This window comes from Camelus ferus, chromosome 13 (genome assembly GCF_009834535.1).
Source record: "Camelus ferus isolate YT-003-E chromosome 13, BCGSAC_Cfer_1.0, whole genome shotgun sequence".
NCBI classification, from domain to species: Eukaryota; Metazoa; Chordata; class Mammalia; order Artiodactyla; family Camelidae; genus Camelus; species Camelus ferus.
In genome coordinates this window covers 18,685,461-18,711,311 of record NC_045708.1, presented here as the reverse complement: position 1 = coordinate 18,711,311, position 25,851 = coordinate 18,685,461, and the positions used below count along the sequence as shown (strand labels likewise).

The 25,851-nt window shown below is 47.8% G+C and overlaps 2 protein-coding genes across 3 annotated transcripts; one reads left to right on the top strand and one right to left on the bottom strand.

Annotated features, from left to right (window-relative positions):
• Nucleotides 1–280: 280 nt before the first annotated feature.
• On the bottom strand, nt 281–11,095 carry NUDC (nuclear distribution C, dynein complex regulator). Of its 2 annotated transcripts, XM_006173687.3 has the most exons (9): nt 10,890–11,094; nt 8,628–8,705; nt 3,519–3,722; nt 3,362–3,427; nt 2,436–2,555; nt 2,167–2,361; nt 1,209–1,292; nt 998–1,116; nt 281–549 (listed from the first exon to the last, which is right to left on the bottom strand). In XM_006173687.3, exons 1-9 carry the CDS (start codon nt 10,968–10,970, stop codon nt 498–500), a joined length of 999 nt encoding a protein of 332 aa, XP_006173749.1. In that variant the 5' UTR covers nt 10,971–11,094; the 3' UTR covers nt 281–497. The 2 variants fall into 2 exon arrangements, with proteins under 2 accessions (XP_006173749.1, XP_032351496.1); XM_032495605.1 differs by lacking the exon at nt 8,628–8,705 and having other exon boundaries at nt 10,890–11,095.
• Nucleotides 11,096–19,665: 8,570 nt separating this feature from the next.
• Nucleotides 19,666–22,173, top strand: NR0B2 (nuclear receptor subfamily 0 group B member 2). The gene is made up of 2 exons (XM_006173686.3): nt 19,666–20,399; nt 21,528–22,173. The coding sequence occupies exons 1-2, from the start codon at nt 19,859–19,861 to the stop codon at nt 21,767–21,769; spliced, it is 783 nt and encodes a 260-aa protein (XP_006173748.1). The 5' UTR covers nt 19,666–19,858; the 3' UTR covers nt 21,770–22,173.
• The last annotated feature ends 3,678 nt before the right edge of the window (nt 22,174–25,851 follow it).

Sequence of the window (25,851 nt, the reverse complement as noted above, 5' to 3'; positions counted from 1 at the left end):
TAAACTTTGCTGAACCATGGGCCCCTTTGAGAATCTGACATAATGTTCTGGTCCCTATAGCCAGAAAAACTCACTTTTGCTCAGAATCATACACAGACTAAAAGCCTTGTTTGAACCCTCCATTTAAGTAATGAAAAACTGAGCTGCAAAGAGGGACAAGGACTTGCCCTAGGTCACATGACAGAACCTGGGCTAGAAGCCAAGCCCCTAGTCCCAGCAGCAGCCATAAGAGGCCTATGACCCAAGGAAAGGCCAGGGGGAAGAGAAGACACAGGTGGAATTCGGTAAATAGCTTTAATGTGTAACAGCAGGCCAACTAGGGAGGACAAGGACCCCCAAGGCCCCAGCCCTTCTCCCATGATACCCTGGGACCTGTGTGCGTTGGCCAGCCCCATGCCTGTCCCAGCCCTAAGGCCACAAGTCCTAGGGAAGGATGGGAAGGAAAGGTGGGTAGCTGGGGACTCAGCCCCAAGAGTTCAGGGAGGCACACATAGGGATTAGTTGAATTTGGCCTTGGAAAAATCCATCTCTGGATGCTGATCCATGAACCTGGGGAGGGAAAATAGGAGGAAGGTGAAACAGGCCATCCCTCTCCCCTAAAGTTACTCCCTTTTTCCTAGCCCCCAACAAGAAGTCTAATCTCTTTAGAACTCTGAGCAACTTGGAGTCAGGCCAGGCAGGAGCGGGACCCCAAGGTCTCTCTCTGAGGTCCACTTGAGCCCCTGAAGCTGGAAGCTGACGTGCCAACACTGGCACTGTTCTTCTGTAGGTGGCAATGACCACCTGTTACTCTGAGGTGGCCTTGCCCTCAAGATGACCTCAGCAAGTGATTAGGGGAGGCAAGCCAAGGCTATAAAGCCATAAACTTGGCTGGCTTATCCTGGAAAGGGCAGGGCCGCTCCTGTGTTCTGCTCAGTGACACATTCACTGTTGTCATCCAGGCCCAAGCCCCCCAAAACACCTCCCCCAAACCTCCATATCTGTCTGAGTTGCTCACTTCTTCAGAATCTCCTGTTTCTTCTGCTCGTCCGAGGTGGGCAGCCCCATGGACTTCTGTCTCTGGTCGTACATCATCTTTTCCACCATGCTACGGGTCTCACTGTCCAGGTCTGACAGCTAGGAGCAGGCAGTGACAGGGATAGGTGAAGCTGAGGCCACCTAGGCCCCTCACCTCCCACCCAAGGCTCCTCCAACCAGCCAGGGCTCACCTTGGAGTTCTCGGGGTTGATCTTCTTGGTATTGATCTCAGGGTCACTGGACACCAAGCGGTTCCACCACTCCATCTTGTTGATCTGAGAGGAGCACCAGGGGAAGGGAGGTGGCTCACCTTGGGCCCTGGGAATCACCCCCAACCCTTCCAGAACCAAACTCTCTCCTTCCCACATTCTGCACCCAGGACACACAAAGGACTGTGCTCGGACCTAGGGTACAGAAAGGCAAGACCTCTGCCCTCCCCAGTGGCTGGGAGAGACAGACACAGAGACAGTCACAAATCAGCATGATAAGAGAAAGAATAAAGTACAGAGGGAGATATCATCCAGGCAGAGAGAGAGAGGTTAGAGCAACACATGGGCTCAGACTTAAAGGACATGCAGTAAGCCACATTCAAAAGCAAGACAAGAGGGAGAGCAAGTGCAAGGACACAGAGGGAAGAGTGAGAGGCAGCTAAGGCCAGAAAGGCTGGGCTGGGCCGGACCGTACGTGCCATGGGACACTTTCTCTGGACCCTTGGCACTTCACAGAGACCACACTCATTTACTGGTGCCTGTGTCTCAGCTCTCTGAGGGAGAAAACACAGGCTTCCTGAGGGCACGGTTTTCTACATTTTGTTCATTGTTCTCTCTCCAGCACTTAGAACAGTTTCTGGCACATAGTAGGAGTTCAAGTATTTATTGAATTAAATGTATGTACAAATCTAATGAGAAAGAAGAGGCTTTGGTATGAAAGACTGTTCTGAACCTGAGGTAAGAACCTAGGCGCATCTCTGAGCTGCCCTTTTTCTGACTCTAAAACGAGACAGACCTACTTTAAAAGTCTTGTTGTGGGCATTAAATAAGATACATCTATCAGGCCCCCAGCATTGTCCTTGCATTAATGAACAGGACCCCCCCCGACCCCGCCCACCTCCTCTATCATCACACAGGCCAGAGGCGGGGATTCTCGCACCTTCTCCAGATGCACCGTCACCACCTTGCCGTCCTCAATGAGCCATGAGCTCTCCTCCACCTTCACCTCATTGTAGAGCTCACCATCAATGATCGCTGGCTGCCCCTTGAGCCCCACCCGGAGGTGCCGCCGCTGGATGTCCACAACCACATCCTTCCCCTTCAGCCGGAAGGTCACACAGAAGGGCACTGCCACCTGTATGGGGCAGGAACAGTCAGGAGGGGCCCCAGGCTGGCTCCCTAACCTCCGCCCAAGCCCCTGGCACTCACGTCCAGCTCCGACAGGGTCTGGGTCCAGCGGTAATTGGGCAGGTCCGCCCCGTTGCCAAGGTTAGGCTTCAGTTTCCCTTTGTCCTTCTCATCCTCCTCCTCCTCGTCCTCCTCAGCCTCCTGCTCACAGTCGGCATATTCAGCTACTGACTTCACAGACCCAGACTGAACCCCACTAGGCCAGGCCCAGGGCTGGTACTGGGCATATGGCCACAAAACAGAACAGACCTGGTCCCTGCCTGGTCCATGGCCCACTGGGAGCCAGAGGTAAAACCTCTTCTCATTTCTGCCTGAAAGGAACTCAGACTGTTATACCATGTGGCAAAGGACACAGCTGAGGGATAGTGACAGTCAAGAGATGGACCCATGGGACCCAGCTGGGGGTCCAAGCCAAGAGACTCGGGAAGAAAGCCCAGCACAGAATGGAAGGTCATGAGGTGGCTGTGAGCAGGGATGTTCTAAAATAAAACTAGGCTACCAAATGATCAATTTCCTTTTTCTGCATCTGTAGGGTTGAGACCCCAGTCTCAGACCAGAACTTCTGGAAAACCAAATGAATGCCCCAAGGATTATTTGGGAAGTTGGACTCAGATCAATGGAAGAAGCCCTGAAGGGCACATCCCCCGGATATGTGAGAGTAACCCACCACAAAAGGCCAGGCTGGGCCCACAGACCCCAGCCCATCTGAATGGTACCTGTACAGGCACTGCCCTCTCTTGGGCTTTCCTGCCAAGGTTTAAAGCCAGTGGATTTTGGTTTTGTTTAACCCACTTTGGTCCAATGTGGGATCCTGAAGTATGAGGAGGATCCCCAAAGCTATGGGAAGGGTGGGGGAGGGGAGGGCATTCCAGAGAAAGGGAAAGGCTACAGAGTCCCTTGAAGCTCCCAAGCCCCTTGCTAATCCCAAGCACCCCCGTCCATCTCACCTGCTTCCCTGGAGAGCCAAGACTGCCATTCTTGAGCTGGGCCTCATGGTTCTCTGCATCTTTTTTCTATGGCAAAGGGCAAAACAGTTGGCAAGAGGGTCCCCAATTCCAGTGCCAGTGGGAGCCAGAGGGGGCGGGCAGGGAAGCCCACTCTCACCTGGTCAATTTCCAGCTGCAGTCTCTCGGCCTCCTCATCAGTCAGTTCCTTGATCTGGGGCCCAGAGGTCTCTGACTTGGCCTCCTTGGCCAGACTGGCTGCCCGCTCTGCCTTCTCCCGCCGCTCAGTCTCCTGCCGAGCTCTCTTCTCCCGCCGAGCCTTCTGTGCCAGCTGGTTGTGGTGATTGAAGGTCTGTGTGATGAGCTGGGGAAGGAAGGGAAGGCAGTGAGGCATCAGGGAAGGGGTCATGTATCCAGACGTGAAGCCAGTCCCATCTCTATCTGCTGAATGCCTGGGCAAGGTGTTGCCCTCAGAGCCTCAGTTTCCATGTTTATAAAATGGGATTTACTACACACCTATCTCATTGAGTTGTAATGAGAATACCTGCAAAGTATTTAGTTCAATAAACAGTAACTACTTAAAAAAAAAAAGTGCTGTCCAGGGACTAGGACCCAACACTTAAGTTGGACAACCAGAGTTGTAATCCAGGCTTTGTTAACACCCTAGCTACTGTATTTTTGGCAAATTATTTAACCTGTAAGAGCTTCAGATTCCTCATCGATGAGGACGAAGCCTTAGCTCACAGAGATGTTGCACAGACCAAACCCCCAACTTCATGCCACACTACAGTAGCTCCATACTCTTCAAGGTTAAAGGGCACCAAAAGCACCCCCCAAACCAAACGGGTTAACAAAATGAGATGTAAAAAGAAATGAGCCACCTGAAGGCCATTCTGCTGTCAGTAGAAGAGATCAGTCACGGGACAATTACACCAACAGAGACTGTTCCATCACAGGGCCTTGGTCCCAAGTCCCTAATCAGGGAGACCTTGAACTCAAGCTATTTGCCAACCAGTGGCCAAGGGAAGGTGGGAGCAGGACCCTCCCCTCTCCCAGCTCCAGTGAATCATGTTACAGCCCATTCATCCTGTTCCTTCCTAGCTCCTGGAGGTTAGGTAAGGGCAGAGCTGAACCAACAGGCAGAGTCAAGGCCAACCCAGCAGCCTCTGACCCCTCCTCCCCATCTCCTCCCATGAGCTTTACCCAGGACCAGCCCCAGGGAGAGACCCCTGGGAGTATGGAGCCTACTCAGTGGTGCCAACCAGCAGACTGTCAGAGTCCAGCTTCTTTCACTGGACACATCTTTGGGAACCACAGCCCAGCAGAGTGGGGAAGGCTAAGGAGGGCTGGGTCAGTTCCAGAGGACAGGCTCCAGACTGGTCACTGGGCATACCTGAACACAGCTCTCCCTGACCTAGGCTGGGTGACAGGAGAATAGAGTGGTTTCCTCCAGTCTGGTCAGGGAAGGCCCCGAGAGATTTATGATAAACCAGAAGGCATGAGGTCCTGAACCTGACTATGGAGGGTAGAGGGGCCACATCTGAGGGAGAAGACACACTCCTGTTCTAGAACTTTATATAAATGGAATCATTCAATATGTGCTCGTCTGTCTTCCTTTAAAGGCTGACTATTATATGTATATATGACATTTTATTTATTCACCCGTCAGTGAACACTTGGGTTGCTTCCACCTTTTGGCTATTATGAACAGTGCTGCTATGGGTGTACAAATCTCTCTTCAAGACACCGTTTTCATGTCTTGCACCCCAATTTTCATAGCAGCACTATATACAATAGCCAAGACATGGAAGCAACCTAAATGTCCATCGACAGATGACCAGATAAAGAAGTTGCAGTATATTTATACAATGGAATACCCAGCCATAAAAAAGAATAAAATAATGTCATTTGCAGCAACATGGATGGACCTAGAGATCATCATTCTAAGTGAAGCCAGAAAGAGAAAGAAAAATACCATATGGTATCACTCATGTGGAATCTAAAAAAAAAAAAGGACACTATGAACTCATCTACAAAACAGAAACAGACTCGCAGACATAGCAAACAATCTTATGGTTACCAGGGAAAGGGAGTGGGAAGGGATAAATTTGGGGTTTGAGATTTGCAAATGTTAGCCACTATATAAAAAAATACATTTTTAAAAAGTTTCTTCTATATAACACAGGGAAGTATGTTCAATATCTTGTAATACCCTTTAATGAAAAAGAAAAAAAAATTAAAAGATACTGTTTTCAATTTTGGGGGCATATATACCAACAGTGGGATTGCCAAATCTTACGATAGTTCTATTTTTAACTTTTTGAGGAACCACCACAGTTTTCCACAGCAGCTGCTCCATTTTACATTCCCACCAACAGTGCCCAGGAGTTCCAATTTCTCCACATCCTTGCCAACACCTGGGTGTTTTCTGGGGCTTTTGATAGAAGCCATCCTAATGAGTGTGAGGTGACGACATCTCACTGTGGTTTTGATTTGCATTTCGCTAATGATTAGTGATGTTGCCCACTTTTACCCGCAATGTCTGAAGAGTACCCTTTTTTCCATATCCCTGTAAGCAATTTTTTGGAAAACACTGTCAGTTTGATAAGGAAAAAAGGGCATCTCACTGTTTCTTTCCCCTACATTTCCTTGACTATTAATGAATTTAAGCATTTTTTTCATATGTTCTTGAAACTGCCCATTTTTGTTTATCCTTTTGTCAATTTATGACTCCCTGCATATTAAGTTAGCTATTAAATTTTGTCTGTCCTCTGTATTGCAAACCTATTGTTTTTCAATTGACTTTATATGTCATTGCAGCTCTTCTGGCATACATGTTTTCTACGTTTGGAGAGGCAAACAGCTACCTTCTCTTCTACAGCTCCCAGGTGCCTACCTTTGCAAGGCCTCCTCCACACAAGATTATACATAGTTTCCTAGCTTTCCTCATGAAGCTCTTCTTGATCAATTTATTTTTAGATATGAGTAAAACAGATGGTACACTTTTGTTTTTTTACAGAACGGCCAGTTGTAACATCACAACTTACTGAATCATCCTCTGCCGACTGACCTGCGTTACCTCATTAGACACGTCTTAAATCCTCACACAAGCTAGACTTTTTCTGGGTTCTCTATTCTGCTTCACTAGCCCATTGATCTCTTCCTGTGACAGTAATATGCTGATTTGATCATTATGGCTTCATTCAAACCCACTGTCTCTTCTCTATAATTCTTAGCCCCAAAGCTATAAAAACTAAAAGTGTTCCTGCATTTCTACAAGTTTGTAGCATGAAAATATTTACAGTCCTCGTATCTCCCACTTGGTAGAAATATTGATAAACATTTCTCTGCAGAAATATTAGTTTCATTAGAGGATGCGCTCCTGACCCCTGGATAGGGGTATTACACATAATCTACTGTACATGCACTACACTGCCTCCTAAAATCCAAAGGATTCTAAATCCCGAAACATATCTGGCCCCAAGAGGTCCAAAAAAGGGACTGTGAACTATGCCAGCCACTTCATCTATATTACCTCTTTTTATCCTCACAACAGCCCTGGGAAGGAAGGATTAGCTCCTCTTACAGGGAAGAAAAATGAGGCTCAGAAAGTGATTCACCCTACGCCACACAGTTGTGAAGCAGGGAGTAGGGGAGACCAGGATTCACTCACGTCTACCCAGAGCCCATGCTCTTAACCAATGCATTTGGAAATGATACATCTGGTGGCCCTGCACACAGTAGGTCCTCAATACAAAGGAGTTACTGTGTTATAACTAAAGACCAGGAGGGAAGGCTGGACAGGTTTCTGCCTGCCTAAGAGTCTGACCAACCTCCTGGGAAAGAGCCAACTCTAAGGGAACAAAGAGCCAGGGAGCATAACAAAGTCTAAGAGGGACCAGGAGACAACCAATACATGGCAGCTACCATCACTACAAGCATCAGCTACCTATGATACTCCTGAGACACCACCTCTCTCCTGCCTGCTACCTCTTACTCGCACCTCAGGCACCACTTCCTCACGAAGTCTTCCTTGAGCCCCCAACCTAGGTTAGTTTCCATTTTATGCTCCTAGGACTTTCACCCAAACACCCACCACTTCTTTAACTGTCCTTTTTTTTGGGGGGGGGTGAGGGGGTCACTGGTAAGGGGGCTACACTGTGAGATCCATGAGAACAAAGACCATGTCTGTATTCACCTCTGTAATCCCAAAGTGTCTATCATAGTAGCTAACATAGGCAAAGTGTTAACTGTTCAATAAACATTAGTTGAACGAATGAATGACTGACAAGGTAGTCTGGCCCACAGAAAAACCAGAGGTGCTACTGCTAATACAGAAAGAATATCAGAAGGGGTCCTACAGGTCAGTGAGTCCCCCTTCTTCCATTTTACAGATGTGAAGATTGAAAGGACCAGAGGATTGGTGGGAAATCAATCAGGCCACACAGCTGGCCAAGAACCCAGGACTCCTCCTCCAGGTGGATGTGTCTATGACAGACTAGCCTCAGATTGTTAAGACACAGTATTGAGCACTTCAGCTTCTTAGAACCCTGAAGCCACAGAAAGCGGTTTGCAAAATGTCTCCTTCTCATTACTATGTCTCTTAAGTGAAAACAAATGCCAAGGTTTTAAAAATCACAGTTCAGTGAGGTGACATCTTCATGATTTACCAATCTTCAAATATATAATTACAATCTAAGGAATCAGAAGTAAATCCAAGATCTCAGAACTTGTACCACAAAATGCAATTCTGAAATCCTTGAACTTTGAGTCACAGCATCCAGGAAGACTGGGATTGGCTGGCTTTGAGTTTTCCTACATCTCTGTCTTCTAAGCTCAAAGTTTCTAACACTTGCCTGCTCCCATCTCCTGGCTATGTAACTAGATAAAATCCTCTCAATGGAAAAGGAACCAAGAAGCATGGTGTCAGGGGCAGAAGGCAATTTTACAATAGCCCTGGTTCCAGCCCTGTTTCCAACCCTGGTTCTCCCACAACTCAGCTCAAGACTCTGGGCAAAGGGCCCCAGATCAATTTCTTCATTTGTAAATGGGGATAGTAACACCTGCCGCTCTTAAACTGCTAAAGGATCATGGGAAAAGGGGTAGATAAAGCACCTGGCAAGAAGAGGGGCTTCAATAAAGCTTCCCTTCCCCGACTCTTTGCCCCTGGCATTTCACTTCTGCTGAGGATTATTATGCCAAAGAAATGTCAGGAAGCTCTTCTTCTGGAGAAACAGCTGCCCAAGGGACAGCAGGCCCCAACACTCACCTTCTCTGCCATCCCCTCTTCTCCCCCAATGAAAAAGTCTGTTTTGCGTCGAAGGAAGCTGAAGAAAGTGTTCACAAGCTGAAAGACAGAAGCAGAAGTTGAAGCTGTAGAGGTGCCATACTGGACACCTCAACCACACAGAAGCTAAATTCCTTAGTCTAGGAGGGCAACTGGACCTGGACTGTTTCATCCCTGAGCCTCCCAACTGGAAGGAAACATCCTCCCCAAAAGCCCCGTCTTAGTCACTTCTGCCAGGAAGCCTAACTTAACCTTATCCAGATCACCTGAAAGGCAGATTTCTCACTTCCTGTGTGCATATGTGTGTGTGTTTCACATTTTTTGTGGTGCCAGAAACAAAGCAGCCTAAGGATATGGGACACTCCTCTGCATCCAGGGCTTGAAATGCCTGGGGCCCAGCTTTCCTCTCCAGATAGTAAAAACCTCATCCAAAGTGGCACTGGCTGAGTTACAAGGGCAGAACTGGAAGGAGGGGAGCAAATGAAGCCACTTCAAAGATGGTTAAGACCAACTAACTCTGGCTGGGGTACCAGTGTAGACAAGTGGTTAAGAACACAGGTTTGAGTATCAGACTGATATACATTAGCTCTGTGACTCTGGGGAAGTTCCTTAACTCCATAAAACAGAAATAGCAGCAGGACCTATTTCTAGGGATAAAGGTAAGGAGGATGTTTTGTGAGAACCAAAGGAAGTAATGGATGTGAGGCCCTTAATGGTGTCTGGTCCAAAGCAAGAGACCTTCTGCCAGAGAGGGAGCTCCTCAGGAGCAGGCACAATGAACCATGAGTCTGTCTACATCCCCAGTGCCTGGCACCAGACCTGGCTCAGAGTATATGTTCAGTAAAGTTTCTGCTGAATGAAGAGATATAGTGGTGACCTAGGGTTAGTGTGTGCATGTATGTGTGTATAAAATATATACATATAATATATATGTATATATAAAAGGCCTGTTATTTGCCCAAGTATTTCTAATCTGATGCTATAACTTATCTCAATGGTTTCAATTCCTGCTTCTCGACATCCTTTCAATTCACTCAAAAATATACTGTCTCCCAAATCCAGTTCTGCGTCAACAATTTAGAGGGATGGAGGACAAGAGCCCTTCACACTTGCAAATTAGTAGCACTTTTCCCATATCTAGGAGCTTAGAAGTCCCTGGTCACCACAGGCACCTGAATGAGAGAATGGGAATGGAAAGCTCCTTGAAAACTTGTCCCCAGTGAGACACAAAATCAGCAATGGACTGTGCAAAGCACACACTGGCCCAAGGATTCTGGTCCCCACCAGGTCAGGAGCCTGTTGGATGATTCTGGGCGAGTTTCTTAAGTTTCTTTATAGAAAAAGTTCTGGACTGGTTTTAATAGGCTTTTCTCTTTCCATGGTCCAAAAAACCAACTCCAGAATCTCTATTAGTTGCTCCTTATCCTTCATACACTATGTGTTATTGTGTCTGGTCACTATGCATAAATTATGTTCTTGAAAAGCTCTTTGTAAGTTCCATCAGGGCAAGAACAGGTTTCTGCTCACATATGTATCCCCCAAGACCAGGTCTAGAGAGCGTCTGACACACATCAATTACTCAAGAAATACCTATTAAATGTTCAAGCCTGATTCCTAAGAGTTCCTCACTGTCCTTCACTTCAAGACATTACTCTCCTTCAAATTCAGGAGATAAGGATTTGTAGCTCTGTTTCAAAGGCTTGGAGATGTGGAATGGTTCCAAGTCAGTAGGTGGTGGAAAACAATTGTGAACACAGGCCTCCTATTCCCCACTCAAGGCCTAAAAAGACCACGTGTTAATATTACCCCTCACCCTCGCTCATATCCTTCCATTCGCTCCAAATCTTGGTAGATGCAAATCTCAATGTCTGGAATTGTTCGTGCTAAGGGATGCTCTTGGGGGCGGCCACCCGAGGGGAAACGGGGCCGGAAGCTCGTGGGAGACTAAGGTGGGTGAGAGATCCCAAGGCTCTCTCCTACCTACGTTTTCCAGGGGCGGGAGCAGTGTCGCCGGGGTTGCTAAGATAGGAACTACGGAGAGGTCCCGGGGGCCCAGGACTGATACGAGGACAAGACTTGCGGAGAGGCCAGACCGGAAGATAGGGTGCAATGAGAATGCGGGGGGATTCCAAAGCCCACGAGGCCTAGGGGTGGATTTCGGCCTTCGAAGGCAGAGAAGGGCGGAGAGCGTGGCTGGGGCCGCCTAGGTGGACCAGGCCGAGCCAACGCCGCGCGGGCCGTTACCTCCTGCACGCCGCCCTCGTGCTGCTGCGCCATGGCCAGCAACATGCCATCGAACCGCTCCTCCTCCTGCTCTCCGCCCATCGTGCCGGCTGCTAGCCACGCTCTTAAGTCTGACCTCCGCACTCGCGTCTCGCGCTCTCGGTTCCTGCGGGTAGCGTCCGGTCCAACGGCTCCTGTCCTCCGCCTTCCGCAGCGGAGCCGGAAACACGCAAGCGCCCCACCGCCCAGGCCCGCCTACTCGCTCTCTCCTCCCGCCTCCCTCCCGGCCTGCGGCCATTCACCACGCGGCAAGCAGCCTGCTTCTTCGACTATTGGTCAATCTGCTGAGCCAATCAAAGAGCGCGTTCGTAAAGCGGTGGACGGAACCGAGGGACAGAGTTTGGCGTGAGTTGCTATGGTCACCAGATGCTTTTTGGAGACTTCCAGAAAGCCCTGGGCTTAAATCAGGCGGTGTTGGAAGTTAAAAGGCACAAGTTTTTTGTTTTTTGTTTTTTGTTTTTTAATTTAAACTTTGCTTTTACGCCTTGGGAGTGACCTCCCAGCTTGTAGAACGGTGAAACTGAAAGTGTCCTTAGTCATCTCTTCCAATTCTTACGTGAATCGTGAATCGATTGAGGCCCGGAAAGGAGAAGGGACTTGCCCAAAGAAAGCCTACCTCCGTCATCGTCACATCCTCCGTACAAATTGTGCAGTCACACGGGCTCTGTACTTGGTTTAATGTCCTTCTGCTGCAGTCCTGAAATTCTTAACAATTTCAAAACAAAAGACCCCCACATTGTCATTTTGCACTGGTCCCAGCAAATTATGCAGTAAGTGCTGTATTTGACCTTCACTTCTGCTAAATGTGCGGGAATAAGTACCAGCTAACTAAGGCCAACCCCTCCACTTTTGTACTGAATTTCATCATCGTCGTCTTTTCAAGGATTCTACTTTTGTTATTATCATTTCCTAAATCTCCTGCACCACAGTTTTCTTTCTTCTGGATCATCCCCTTCAATTTACATACTTTAGTGTCACTTTCTTTTTTACTCTTCTATAATCCCACTTTCTCCTACCACTCCAATTTTCAGTTCTCTTAAGATTGCCATACTTGTTTTCCACTTCCACCCCTTCCATTTCTCGATTTACTCTAATTAATCTTCTTAAGATTCAGACCAACTCACATGGCTGGTGGTGGATGGTGGTGACGGTTGCACCGTCTTAATGCCACTGAACTGTCCACTTAGAAATGTTTAAAATGATAACTGTAATGTTACGTATATTTTAACACAATTTAAAAATTTTGTAACTTTATGAGACAATTTGAACTCTTAAGTCTATTATATTCAAGAATTATCATTATTTTTAAACATTTTTATTGAGTTATAGTCATTTTACAATGTTGTGTCAAATTCCAGTGTAAAGCACAATTTTTCAATTATACATGAACATACATATATTCATTGTCACATCTTTCACTGTGAGCTACCACAAGATCTTGTATATATTTCCCTGTGCTATACAGTATAATCATGTTTATCTGTTCTGCATATGCCTGTCAGTATCTACAAATTTTTAAATCCCAGTCTGTCCCTTCCCACCCCCAGCCCCCTTGGCAACCACAAGTTTGTATTCTATGTCTATGAGTCTGTTTCTGTTTTGTATTTATGTTCATTTAAAAAATTTTTTTAGATTCCACATATGAGCGATCTCATATGGTATTTTTCTTTCTCTTTCCGGCTTACTTCACTTAAAATAACATTCTCCAGGAACATCCATGTTGCTACAAATGGTGTTATGTTGTCGTTTTTTATAGCTGAATAGTATTCCATTGTATAAATATACCACATCAAGAATTATCATTATTTTTTAAAAACAACATGGCCAACATTGATAGTCACACACACACACACACACACACACACACACACACACACACACACACACACAAATTCTTCCCAGTCTTCCAATTGAGTTAAATGGCCTCTTCAAACACTGATATACAAAAGCTCAAATTTCCACTCATCAACTCACTTGGACAAGCTGAAATCTGGCCTCAGCTAATCCATTAGTAAGTCCAGTCAGCCCTCCCTCAAAAATATATCCTGATTCTGTCTCTATCCCACCTTGCTGGGTGAAGTATGGTGCTGTTAGTACTCCAGTCTAAACTGGAACATTATCTCTTGCTTGGACAGCTACTCCTAGGGCTTCCTCACTGGTCTCCTTACCTCCTTTTTTGTTGCTTTGGGGTCCCTCATCCACTCAGCATCCAGAGCAATTGTTCTTAAGGATAAGCCAGTCTTGTTACTCTCTTGCTTAAAATTAGCCCCTGGAGGATGGCCATTGCATTCAGGATAAATTCCAAACTCCCAAACATGGCCTCAAGGGTGCAACACCATCAGGGACCTGCCCACCTCTCCAGCCTCACCTTGTCCTACAGTCCCCTTCCCTCACCAAGCTCCCTCCTCACTGGCTGCTTTCACTTCCTCAAATGCCCTCTCCTAGTTCCTGGGCCTTCTCCAGCAACTTCTTTTCACTTATCAGGTCTCCACTCAAATGCCACTTCCTCTGCGAGGCCTTTACTAATGCTGCTATACAGATTAAGTCTTCAGCGCCATGATTCTTGCTTTCACAGTAACTTGTGCTCATCCTAATTATTTATAACAGTTGAAATATACAATTAAGAAATCTTGGTTTTATAGCCATCTCCTCACTTGGCTGATTCATTCGAGCATTTGATTCAGAGCCTCAAATGTTGTAGAAACTCGATAAATACTTGGGGACTGAATAAATGCTCTTTGCCTGATACCATTGATTCTCATTATATAACTTACCAATAAATATTGGTAAAATTTATTGATTTCTTATTAAGTGCCCAGTACTGTACCAAACATCATTTGACTTAGCATAATGCTCCTGTGTTATTATCTTCATTTAGGGGATGAAAAAACAGGGGCAGAGAAATGAATTCATGTGCCCAAAGCCGCACAGCTGAAAGGTGCAGAGCCAGGATTCAAACCCACGCAGCCTGACTCCAGAGCCCACACACTTACCCACTTCATGTTAGAGCTCTGCCTCCCTGAATTGGCATTCTGATTTTATAAATCAGATCCAGGTGCTTATTTGATGTGATTTCCCACTGAGAGAGCAAGGCCTGATCTTGAACACTGGTAAATTCACTGAAATAATTAATGTTGCCCAGGAAGCCCTCTTGGTAATCAGTCAGCACCCCCTAGTGACCTCTGACCTCAACTACATTTGAACACCACCAACAGCAGGTAGGTGGATGATTACACCACCATATGCTAAGCACTCTGTTAAGGGTGTGGACAAGAAGACCTGGGAACTCAGGGAGGGAACAATTTATTCTTACAAAGAGGTGCAGAAGGAAAAACCATGAAGTCTGTGCTAGTCCATTAAGAGTGGCCAGGAGCTTACCAAGCAGACAGGGTGAGAGAGAGACATTCCAGGCACGGGGAACATCATGGGAAAAAGCTTGGAGGCACAAAGTTGCATGACATGTTCAGGCGCCTAATGCTGGCTCTCTGTCTCCCAGTTCCAATCCTAAAACCAAGCCCTCTGCCCCCCAGGACCTTCCAGCTGTCTCCTCAAGTAGCCAGAAGTCTCTGTACAGAACAAGAGAAATATGTGCACCTGGCTGTAGATTGCAAGGCATTTTCACATATGTTGCCTTACAAGGTGCTCTTTAATTTACAGATAATGCCCAGCCCAGCCCAGTGCCTGACCCGAGGTAGTAGGTGCTCAGTGTTATAATTCTTAGTATGATGATGGTTGTTGTCCCTGCTTGGATAATAACACCTTCGTCCCATTGTCACATGAGGATTAACTGAGATAACTGTTGTGAAGGTGCTTTGTAAACCATGAGGGCAGTACAGATAGGAGAGTATAGTCACAAACTTTTCCTCCCAGAAGCCTTCAAAATCCCAGCTGCTCAGCCCCACTGCTGCACTTGAGCATTCCTGCCACAGTGATGTGGCATCCTGGCTCCCCTGTAAGAGCCACTGAGAGCGGTGCTATCTCTGCCTCCTCAGAATGTGGGCTCCTCAGGGCTGGTCTGGGTCTCCCCAACACACTGAAGTCTCCCAAGAGCTGGATTATCTCCTCTATCAGACTACGGTCCCTGATGGATGACCTGTGTCACCCCAGTTAGATCTCGAGTTCCCAAGGGCACACCTGTGTCTCCCCCTTGAGACTGGGGACTCTTGAGGGTTGACCTGTGTCTCCCACTTCAGATTGAGGGCAGGGCCTGGGCAGAGAGCAGCTAATGGACCATCTTCCCCCACAGAAGCCTCTGAGCAAATGGCCACAGTCAGACTCTGGGCCTGGAGATTCCAGCTGAGGCCATTCCTAACCCTCCAGGGCCTCCACCACTGGCACCCTGGCCTTAAGGCCACACATGGGGCTCAGAAAACATCGCTCCCACAGTGCAAACAAATGCAAGACTGAAAACCTAGGGGCCCAGCTTCCAGCCACGCTTTACCGTGATCCCTGCTGAGGGGTCTCCTCCCTCCTCAACCTCCTCTCCCTCCCTTAGAAAAAGTGGGTGAAAGCAACAACAATAACCATGACAACTGCCCTCCTTTATGGAGCACTTGCTGTGCCCTCACAAACACCTCATTTGAGCCTCACAAATTTCTAGGAAAGACAGTAGCAGATTTGCTGTAAAGCAAATGAAGCTTGAATTTCAGAGCCCCAGCAATGTCTTTTGTGGGGGGAGGGGGTTGTTAATTAGGGTTTTTTTTTTTTAATGGAGCTACTGGGGATTGAACCCAGGACCTCGTGCATGCTGAGCATACACTCTACCACTGAGCTATACCCACCACCCACCCCCAGCAATGTCTTCTTAAAGAAATTTTAAACTTGCAAAAATAAAAATTTAAAACTACAGCTGGTGAAGATGACTGTTTCTTCCTACTCTATCCTTCCCAATATGAATTTTTCCCAGGATACCAGGAAGGATTTGGGTGGCGGAGGAGAAACAAGGATCTGTGTGGGGCAAGAAGCAAGTCTGTGAAGAATTCTTTCAGTCACTCCTCACTAAACTCATTTCATATTGACACCAACTCAAAAAAGGAAGTTCTCTCCTATAATAGGCAGCACAAGCAATTATAAATATTCCATGCATATTTTTCTTTTTCAATAGGAATTACAAAGTAGAATTTATCAGAACTCCTATTACAAACCTACAAGCCATACTACAAGTAGCAAATACATCTATGTGTGAAAGTCATGTTTTATGTCTCCTTACTATCAACAGTAAAACTTTAAAAAAAATCAACCCCACAAGAGGAAAGACAGAATCATCTCCCCATTCTCACTGTAGATATTTATTTTTAAAAATCATGCACCAGGGGAGGGAAGGCGCCACTGTGGCTTTAGCAGGGGGAGGAGGGTGTCCGTGTGGAGCAGTGACCTGGCATGGGGCGACAGGCCCAGCAGGGGGGAGGGGGCAGCCTGACACCAGGTATCAGAGCCCAAGTAGGGAGAAGAGGGCATCTGACAGCAGAGAGGTTGGTGGTGGAGATGGCAGATTGGTTACAAATGGAGGCCTGATCCACTAAGTAAATAAATTAAGAATAATGAAAGCCAGATTTCTCAGTGTCAGAGAAGGGAGACATAATATAGAAAGGGTGACAACTAGAGTGAACCCTGTTGTAGTGGATTATAATAGCAGGTAATAGTATAATAGTATGAATTCATGTTTTTCAGTATCTATAAATAAATACAGAAATAAATGTGTGTGTGTGTGTGTGTGTGTGTGTGTGTGTACATCCCTTAGCTCTGGGAGGGCCTAGGTGCAGTGACACCCTATAGCAATGAGTAGATCATGGTTTCTAAGTATGATTCTGGTGCCCAGATCATGGTTTTTAAATACTACCCACCACTGAAGATTAAATCAGAGCTTCTAGTAGTACTGGTTGATTGCAGGGGCTGGAAAAGTGGTATCTTCATATACCAGGAAACAAAGGATGTTCAAAGAGTGATGGGGCATGTCAAAAGGACAGAGACCCCAGCTTGAAGGGGCTCCCATTGGCCAAGTCTATAACAATCTGAGTATATAATAAAAAAATAATAATAATAATAGAAAAAGATTACTAGCCACTGAATAAAATAGAAGACCTTGAATTCATACCTACGTACACACACAAATAGATTCAAAGTATGAGGAAGAATGTCTATATAGCTTCAGAAATACTGATTCATTACAAAGGGAAAAAGAGTAATTGATACATAGAGAAGTCTGGCAGAAATCCCCTTAGTCAAATGACCAAAGTGAACCTTGGGACAAACGGAATTGTGTGCTCCCTGACATGTCAGGGTGTATCAAGAACACAGCATCACTTCCTTGATAGTCCTGCTAAAAATACATAACCTGAGTCTAACCACACGGAAGCCTCAGACGAGCCCATGTGACAAAATAACAGCTCTTCAAAAGAAGGTTGTGAAAGGCAAGGAAAGACTGAGGATAGTTTTCCTGTCCTGTAAGGGCTAAAGTGACATGGCAAAGAAATGCAATGTGCGATTTTGGACTGAGCTCTTTCACTATGATTTCACAGGAGCATCGGTGAAACTTAAAGGGGGAAATCTAAGAGATTAGATGTTAATTTCCTGAAGTCCTTCAGTGAGATTAAGTGTTAATTTCCTGGTTTTGTTGAATGGTAATTTCCTGACGTAGGTAGATGTAGGTTATGTAGAATGTTCTTGTTTGTAGAAATTACACACTGAAGTATTTGGGGGTGATGGGACTCGGGTTGGCAATTTACTTTCAAATGGTTCAAGGTTAAAAAAAAAAAGTTCCCTGTCCTGTACTTGCAGACTTTCTGTGTTTGTGATGGTTTCAAAATAAATATCATTGACACATGAAGAGGCAAGCAAAGAGTGCGCAGTTAAAATATGTAGGCAAATATTGTCAAGCAATTGATCAGTAAAAGTACTTTGTTATTCTTCTGGGTCCATGATGTCTGTGTTTTCTGTCAGCTTATTTTAGTTTGTAATTTGTAGTGACTTGTTTTCTGATTTATTGAATATTCACGTCACACCTGATTTTCTATTCTTAAAGAAGGCCCTATAAGCTTCAGGCCCCATAAAACAAATATTCACTAGTGGCCTTTCTTACTACCCCTTTAAAGATGGGGAAACTGAGGCACCGAAATATAAAGTCGCTTGCCCAAGGTCGCTCGGCTAAGTGATGAAGCAGGATTTGGACCCAGCCACTCTGACTCTAGAGTTTCCTTCCAGGGATACTGTGGCTACAGTAAGAGAAAAGAATATTAAAGGAACTATATGTATGTTAAGATTAAGATTAGTATGTGATTGTAATCATATGAAAGATGCATGCCTGTCTGCTGGGTCCTGTTTGTCTTAGGTTCTCAGATAGAGGGAAGGGGGAGCAAAGTCCTCTTACTGTATGCCAGAAACTGCTTGGAATTTGACATCTAGGACCTCACTTTGTCCTCACAGCAGCCCTGGAGGCAGGCATTGTCCCAGACGAAGTTTCTGAGGCCTATAGAGATTTGGGGTTCAGCCCACAGTCACACAACTGGAAAGTGATAGAGCCAGGAGCCAAGGCCAGGGATGGCGATAGCTACCCAACAGTGTGTTAGCAAAAGGCTTGCCAGGCAGGGCTTGCCAAGGTCCACAGACACGACACAGCCAAGAACCTTCCCACCAACTCTCACAACCCATGCCCCAGCACCTGACACAGATGACCAGGACAGAGGAGCCTTGCGGCTGGCAGCAAAGCAACATTTCTGCCCAGATCATAAGTGGGCAACATCTGCAAACCAAGCAGCAGCGAAGTCGGGGCCCGGGTGGTCAACGGCTCTGGGAAACCTAGACCACTCAGCTCTGGTTGCACAATTTGGCCAATGCATGCAGGGGAAGAAGGAAGAACTTTGGAGTCAGACTGATAAGGGTTCTGTCTCTTCTTAGTGGTGTGAGCTTGGGCAAGTCACTTCACCTCTTTGAGTCTCAAAAAATACAAATCTTGTCTTATAGGGAAACTCCGAATATTAGCTTGGGCAGTGCCTGGCACAGAGTAGGTGCTCGTATTTCATTATCATTCTGCGAGGGCTTAATAGCAGATAGGGCCTTTCAAGAGCCCCAGGAACCTGGGCTGAGGAGAAAGAGTTCTCTTTTTTGTTTTGTTTGTTTTTTACTTATTTATTTAGGAGGGGGGAAGTAATTAGGTTTATTTGTTTATTTGTTTTTGGAGGAGGTACTGGGAGTTGAACCCAGGACCTTGTGCATGCTAAGCATGCACTCTACCACTTGAGCTATACCCTCCCCTCTGCCACCCGATAAAGAGTTCTTAAGGACCTTATTTGTGCAGGGCCCCCCAGAACCAGAGTCAGGGGAAGGGGGTCTCTGAGACTATACAATGGGCAAAGTCCTCCCAGCTCCCCAGGGTCTTGGCTTCCTTCCCTGCAGCCTGTTCCTTGCCGACAACAGGAGCAGGGCCCCAAGGTTAGGCAAACAAGCGAGCGATAAGGCGCTTCCAGGTTGGGCCTTGCGTTCAAGGCTTGTCCAGCTCTGGGGCTGGCCTCCCAGCTGAGTGAGACTCCTGCAGGCACCAATAGGGATACCTGCCATGGCCACCTGCTGATTGTGCACCTGAGGCCTTGGTGCCCTGGTACAGCCTGGGTTAATGACCCTGTTTATCCACTTGAGTCATCCGATAAGGGGCAGCCAGTCCAGCAGGCAGGCGGCCCTGTGCCCTGCACCCTCTGCTTCATTGACTGAAGTGATATCAGGGCCACGTGGAGCTCCCAAGGCCCCCTCCCTCGCCACTTCCCCACCAGTCCTGCCAGGGTCAGTGTGTGTTTCTTTTTTTTCAATGAACATGACTTCTGGAGTCAAGGTTGTTGGGCCGTTCCCTCCTTCCTCCCCCATTTGGGGATATAAATAGCACCCACAGCACAGAGCAGAGGGTGGGAGAGCTGGGAGAAAGGAGAAGCAGATCGTCAACCATGAGCTCCAGCCAGCCAGGGACCTGCCCGTGCCAAGGGGCTGCAGGCCGCCCAACGATTCTGTATGCACTTCTGAGCCCCAGCCTCAGGGACCAGCCCTCCATGCCCCCAGCCCGTAGCCGCTGCCTGTGCAGGCAGCACCGGCCTGTCCAGCTGTGTGCTCCCCATCGCACCTGCCGGGAGGCCTTGGATGTTCTGGCCAAGACGTTGGCCTTCCTCAGGAACCTGCCATCCTTCTGCCAGCTGCTCCCCCAGGATCGGCGGCAGCTGCTGCAGGGCTGTTGGGGCCCCCTCTTTCTTCTTGGGTTGGCCCAAGACACTGTGACCTTCGAAGTGGCCGAGGTCCCAGTTCCCAGCATACTCAAGAAGATCCTGCTGGAGGAGTCCAGCAGCGGTGAAGGCAGTGGCCAGCTGCCTGATCGGCCCCAGCCCTCACTGGCTGCAGTGCAGTGGCTTCAGTGCTGCCTGGAGTCCTTCTGGAGTCTGGAGCTGGGCCCCAAGGAATATGCCTACCTGAAAGGAACCATCCTCTTCAATCCTGGTGAGCTCCTAGACACTCCTGGATGGGGGCCAAGGCTAGAGAGGGGCAGGGTCCAGCCAGGGAAGGCACTTTCTAAGGGCTTGGCATCCGTTAGCTCTTTGGGTCCTCATTATCACCACATAGTCATCTCACAAAAAGAGGCTCAGAGAGGCTAAGTGACTTGCTGAAAGTCACACAGCCAGGTAGGGGCAAAGCAAGGATGTCAGAGACTAGCCCTTGTCACTCTACTCAAGAAACTTGCCCTGACACTCAGGAAAGCTGGGAGTGGGGGAGGAGAGGGTGGGCAGACACAGCTGTGTCTCAGTCATGTCTTCATCAGTGGACCACATGGTGAAGTTCTTTTTTTTTTTTTTTTTTTTAGTTTTTTATTTATTATTGTATTATTTAGTTACTCTATTTTGGCAGATCAGGGGAGGTAATTAGGTTTATTAATTTTTAGAGTAGGGATTTGAACCCAGGACCTCGTTCATGCTAAGCACATGCTCTACCACTTGAGCTATACCCTCCCCTCGCATGGTGAAGTTCTGAAGGTGAAACTCCATGGGTTCAGAAAGACCACATAGAGAAGAGGAGTGAAAATGTGGAGTGTGGGGAAGGAGAGGGAGGAGTCTCTGTAAACTTCAGCCAGAAGAGCCACAGATAATCTAGAGAACATCTAGGTGAGAATTCCTCACCAAAAGGCCCTCATGGAATGCATTATTACAGTAATTAATTATAATAATAGTACTGAATACTCATATTACATTTACCATATGTTAGGTCCAATTCTAAGGGTTTTACATATACTAGCTCATTTAAACCTTGTAACAAGCCTAGGAGATAGGAACTGTAACTTATCCCCATTTTACAAATGAGTAAGCTGAGGTATAGAGATTAACTAACTTGCCCAAGGTCACACTGCTAATAAGCGACAGTGTGGGATTCAAACGCAGACAACCCATCCATAACCATTGCTCTGTACTGCCTCTCCATAAATGGATGGATAAGTAAAGTGGTAAATAAATAAATAGAGGAGGTGGTAATGGGGCCGCAGGGCTGAGCTGGTGGCCTCAGGTCTTGAACCAGTCTCACCCTGGGGTGTCTCAGAGCAGAGTGCTCACCAGCCCTCTTTGCCTTCTCTGCCCACAGACGTGCCAGGCCTCCACGCCTCCTCCCACATTGGACACCTGCAGCAGGAGGCTCACCAGGCGCTGTGGGAGGTCCTGGAGCCATGGTGCCCAGCAGGCCAAAGCCGCTTGGCTCGTGTCCTTCTCACGGCCTCCACCCTCAAGTCCATTCCACCCAGCCTGCTTGGGGATCTCTTCTTTCGCCCTGTCATTGGAGATGTTGACATCGCTGGCCTCCTCGAGGACATGCTTTTGCTGGGCTGACCTGCTCCAGCCCAAGCAGAGATCATGTGTAGGCTGGGCAGAGGCTGGCGGCACTGATTCATGGCCTGGCTGTCCCCCGGGGTGAGCCACTGCTCCCAAAGGGGCAAGCCTGGGCAGACAGCACTCGGCGCCCCAGGAGCAGCTGGTCCTGGCCCAGCCAGATGAGCTATGGGGCTCTCATTCAGCCATGCCCCATCTTGGCCTTCCTTGGTTTGGACCAGTACTTTAGCTGTCTGCCCAGCCCTTGGCGATCCCAGAGCCTCTGGGCCAAGGCTCCTGTCCCCTCCTGGGACAGAGTTGGAAGTTTCAACTGCTCATTGGACCAGGAGTCCTACTGACTTTGCACAGAACTGACTTAAGTTATTGACTTTTGTAATAAAAGGTGTGACTCCCTTGGAGCCTGACACTGTAGTCTGTGCATGTGGAAGGGACCGTCTCACCTCCAGGGCCACCCTGCCCCTATCAAAGGGAGCCCAGGAGGAAGGAACCATAAGGGGTACAGAAGCCAGACCTCAGGAAACTAGAACTTTAATTTTTCACAGTGGGATGATGATTTCATTTCTGGGGATGAGATTTATTTTGCATGGGTCTGAATCCAGGGGACAGCATCAGGTCAGGACCCCCTCAAGTCCCTGCCTTTATCTTAGAGGGAAGGGGTTATCTCTTCCTGTCCCCAAATCCTCTACTGACCCCTCTCTCAGCTCCTGCCCCAGGCTCCCTCTCACCTCAGTGAGAATCATAGCACAGCCAACAAGGAAAATGAAGCAGCCCATTCCCAAACTGAAACAGACAGGTCACTGGAATTTCTGCGGTTTGGGATCATTCACTTTCCCCAGTCTTTTCAGCAGACAGAAGACGGTGGTCCATTGTTCTCCCAATGGGAGGGGGCAAGGGCACTCAGGGCTGGCCTCGCAACTGCTTGGAGGCCAAGGCCAAGGCCGGCCACGGCTCAGCTGCCACCCCAGCTGTTAAGGTCTGAGACACTTCCATGGCAGTTGGATCACAGCCACTCTGGAGCCCCGTGTATTTCCTTCTACTGCCGCTCTGTGCCGGCCCTTCTCCTGGAATCCATCCCTGCGTCCAGCAACTAGAGAGGCAATGCTTGGCACAGCCATGGCCTCCAGGGCTGCTCCATTCAGTGTGTGGCTTGTGTCTGCTCTGATTGGTCAATGTCTGTGCCTCACTGTTTGTTAAACATTTTGAATATCGTCCAGGTCAGGGTCACTAACCTGCAGGGTGGGCAGAAGGGAACGATAACAACACACATGCCTATAGGACCCCCTTTCAGGCCTCCTCCTTTCTCTAGCAATGAGGCCTGCCCCAAGCAGGCCCGACCCCCCCCACCACCACCACCACAGTCTGGATTCTTCTCACGGGGGGGGCCAAGTTAATGATTACTCAACAAGAGGTCATTCACTCAGGGACAACAGTCTAGGAGTCGTCATTCAGACCTCTCCCTATGGCCCCTAGGAAAGGAACCACAGCTGAATTGGCCATGGACCCATTAAGGGCACCCAGTGCCAGCAGCAAGGGCTCCCTGTCCCTTACCCAGTCACCCGCTCACCACTCAGACACCCAGAATGAGACAGAAGCACACAGTTCAGACCCCACAATGAACACACACATGCGACTCAGACCTACAATTCTCTCAAACACGCACACTAAGTCATACAACTCAGACACGCCTGCACAGACTCACAAAACAGACCCTCCATCCGCCCACACCCAGCACAGAACTGCACAGCCCCACACACTCACCCGGTGACATTCAGCCAACGCAAACACATTCACACAGGGGAGATGTGCCCCCAAGCCAGGCATTCGCACCCACACACCCCTGTGCCTGAGGCTGGGGCACAGCAGGGCCTGCTCTCCATCTTCTGTATGTCACAGTAAAAGAAAAAGTGGCCCCCAACATAGGCAGACCTGTGTCTCCACATCTTTAGAGTCTACCCGGACCCTGTAAATCCAGGCCAAACAGCTCTGCCTGGCTTTTGAAGCCTCAGTCACCCCCTTTTCCCATGGTGACTCCAACACCCAGCATCCTCTCAGACAGGCCACATCCTGCTCAACAACAACCCCTGTAGCCAGGACCTAATCAAATCCCCAAACAGAGGCGTCCTCTAGAGCCCGGCATTGCTCCACCCCTTCACCCCCACACCAGAACCCCAGACCCAGATATCAGCCCCAGCACCACTCCGTCCTGCCCCTCCCACCAATTTGGCCCATCTCACCCTGCAGACAGATGAGGCAACTCTTTCAAGAGTAGACGCTTCATCTCCCCATAGAAGCCAAATCCAGCAGATTTGGGGATTTGATGTCATTCTATCTTTTATGTCCCTTCACTAACTGCCCCCATTCATTTATTATTGCACCTCTCTGAATCCTCAGGCTGAGTCTTCCTGCCTCTCACCTCTCCCTTCCTCAAAACCTGAGCAGCTGTTAGAAAGCACTCCTCTCCACCATCCACCCCAGCCTTTCCCCTCAACTTAGCTAATGTTTCCATCATCCAAATAGCTTCGTTTCTTAGCCCTACCTTGTTCCTTTGCAAATATCTTCCCTACCCCTCCACATGATTGGGGAGATATACTTCTATTTCTCATCTCTCTTCTGAGATATTTCTTGAGTCACTCTCTGTGCCCTACCCAAGCCTTCTAGAGGAAAATAAAGACAAATATAACAAAATTAAAGAGAAAGTTGTAATACACATTAATAAGGGCAATAGTGCTTTTTTTCCATTAGACTGCAGGGTTTCCAAAGATGGGGTACTATGTCTCCACTATCAGTATCTTAGGAGTGGGAACTGTGTCTCACCAACCAGAAAGGGTAGAGGAGGAAACAGGCTCAGACAGTGTATGCAACTTACTCAAGGCCTGGACTGATCACTGTCTGTGCTGGGATTTGAACCCAGGCCTGTGTGACTATGGAGGCCAGGCTCTGGCCACCAGCACAGGCAGGAGTGAGTCATGGTCAAGATCAGGTTGTCTGGAGCCAGCTCAGCCACTGTTTACTGACTGTCTAACTCTCAGCCATGATCACTGTCCTCAGGCCCAGCCGAAGATGACTCACTAGGAAGCACAAGAGCAACTGTGACTCTGGGTCACCTCAGGTACCATTTTATTATCATCATTATTTCTACTTTCATTAGCCAAATCATTGACTGCTTATTAAGCAGTCAGGCTGATGATGTGTACAGTGCCCTATGCTGACACACCCTGCCCTTGGTGCAGTCACGTATCCCAGAACTTATGATGCCGGCAAAAAGCCAACACCCACTATCCAGCCATCCGTTCATGCTATTTTCAATATCTTTCTTGACATCTACTTGTACCAGGCCCTGTGCTAGATGCTGAGGAGCACAGAATAAATCAGTCCCTGCCTTCACTGAACATCCTGTCTATGGCAGAGAGACACACATAAGAAATTATAGCACACAGTGATCTGAACTGTGATAGAAGGACAGCCAACAGGCAGTAGGAGCTCAGAAGAGGTAGTGATTAAATCTGCCTGGAAGTGGGGAAAATGCTTCAGCCAAGTGGTGACTGCTTTGATCTAAAGAGATTGAATAGGGGGTTGCCAGGCAAACCAAGGGGGTGGGCATTCCAGACAGAGGGAATGACAGGCACAAAGACACAGAGGTGTGAGAGTGCAAGTGGTCTGGGGCATCTGGGGTCAGGGGCAGCAAGAGAGAAGCCTGGAGAGGTGAACAGAGACTATGTCACAGAACAAAGCAGCAGAGAGAGGCAATCCCGGTGAAACGGATAGAGGCAACAAGGCTAAAGTCTCGGGGAATCAGTGTTAACAAAGGGGACCACCCATTCCTGGCAGGTCATTCTGGGTAACTAAGAAACAATAACCAGCTAACAGTCATTGAGAGCTATGTTCTAAACATGTTACATGGATTCTGTTACATGGATTCTCACAACAACTCTATGCTAGGAGTACTATTATTACCTCCATTTCATAGATGAATAAATGGCGCCACCGAGAAGTTAGGTAACTTGCTCAAGGTTACACAGTTAATAATAGTAGAGTCAGAATTTGAATTCAGGTGGTCTGGATTTAGGGCCCTATTAAATACA

Coding starts and splice junctions, on each gene's coding strand:
- NUDC (XM_006173687.3), bottom strand. CDS start 10,970: ATGGGCGGAGAGCAGGAGGAGGAGCGGTTCGATGGCATGTTGCTGGCC. Junction 2,556..3,361: donor TTGGCTCTCCAGGGAAGCAG/GTGAGATGGACG, acceptor GACTGTGAGCAG/GAGGCTGAGGAGGACGAGGA. Junction 2,362..2,435: donor AGACCCTGTCGGAGCTGGAC/GTGAGTGCCAGG, acceptor TGCCCCATACAG/GTGGCAGTGCCCTTCTGTGT.
- NR0B2 (XM_006173686.3), top strand. CDS start 19,859: ATGAGCTCCAGCCAGCCAGGGACCTGCCCGTGCCAAGGGGCTGCAGGC. Junction 20,400..21,527: donor AACCATCCTCTTCAATCCTG/GTGAGCTCCTAG, acceptor CTCTGCCCACAG/ACGTGCCAGGCCTCCACGCC.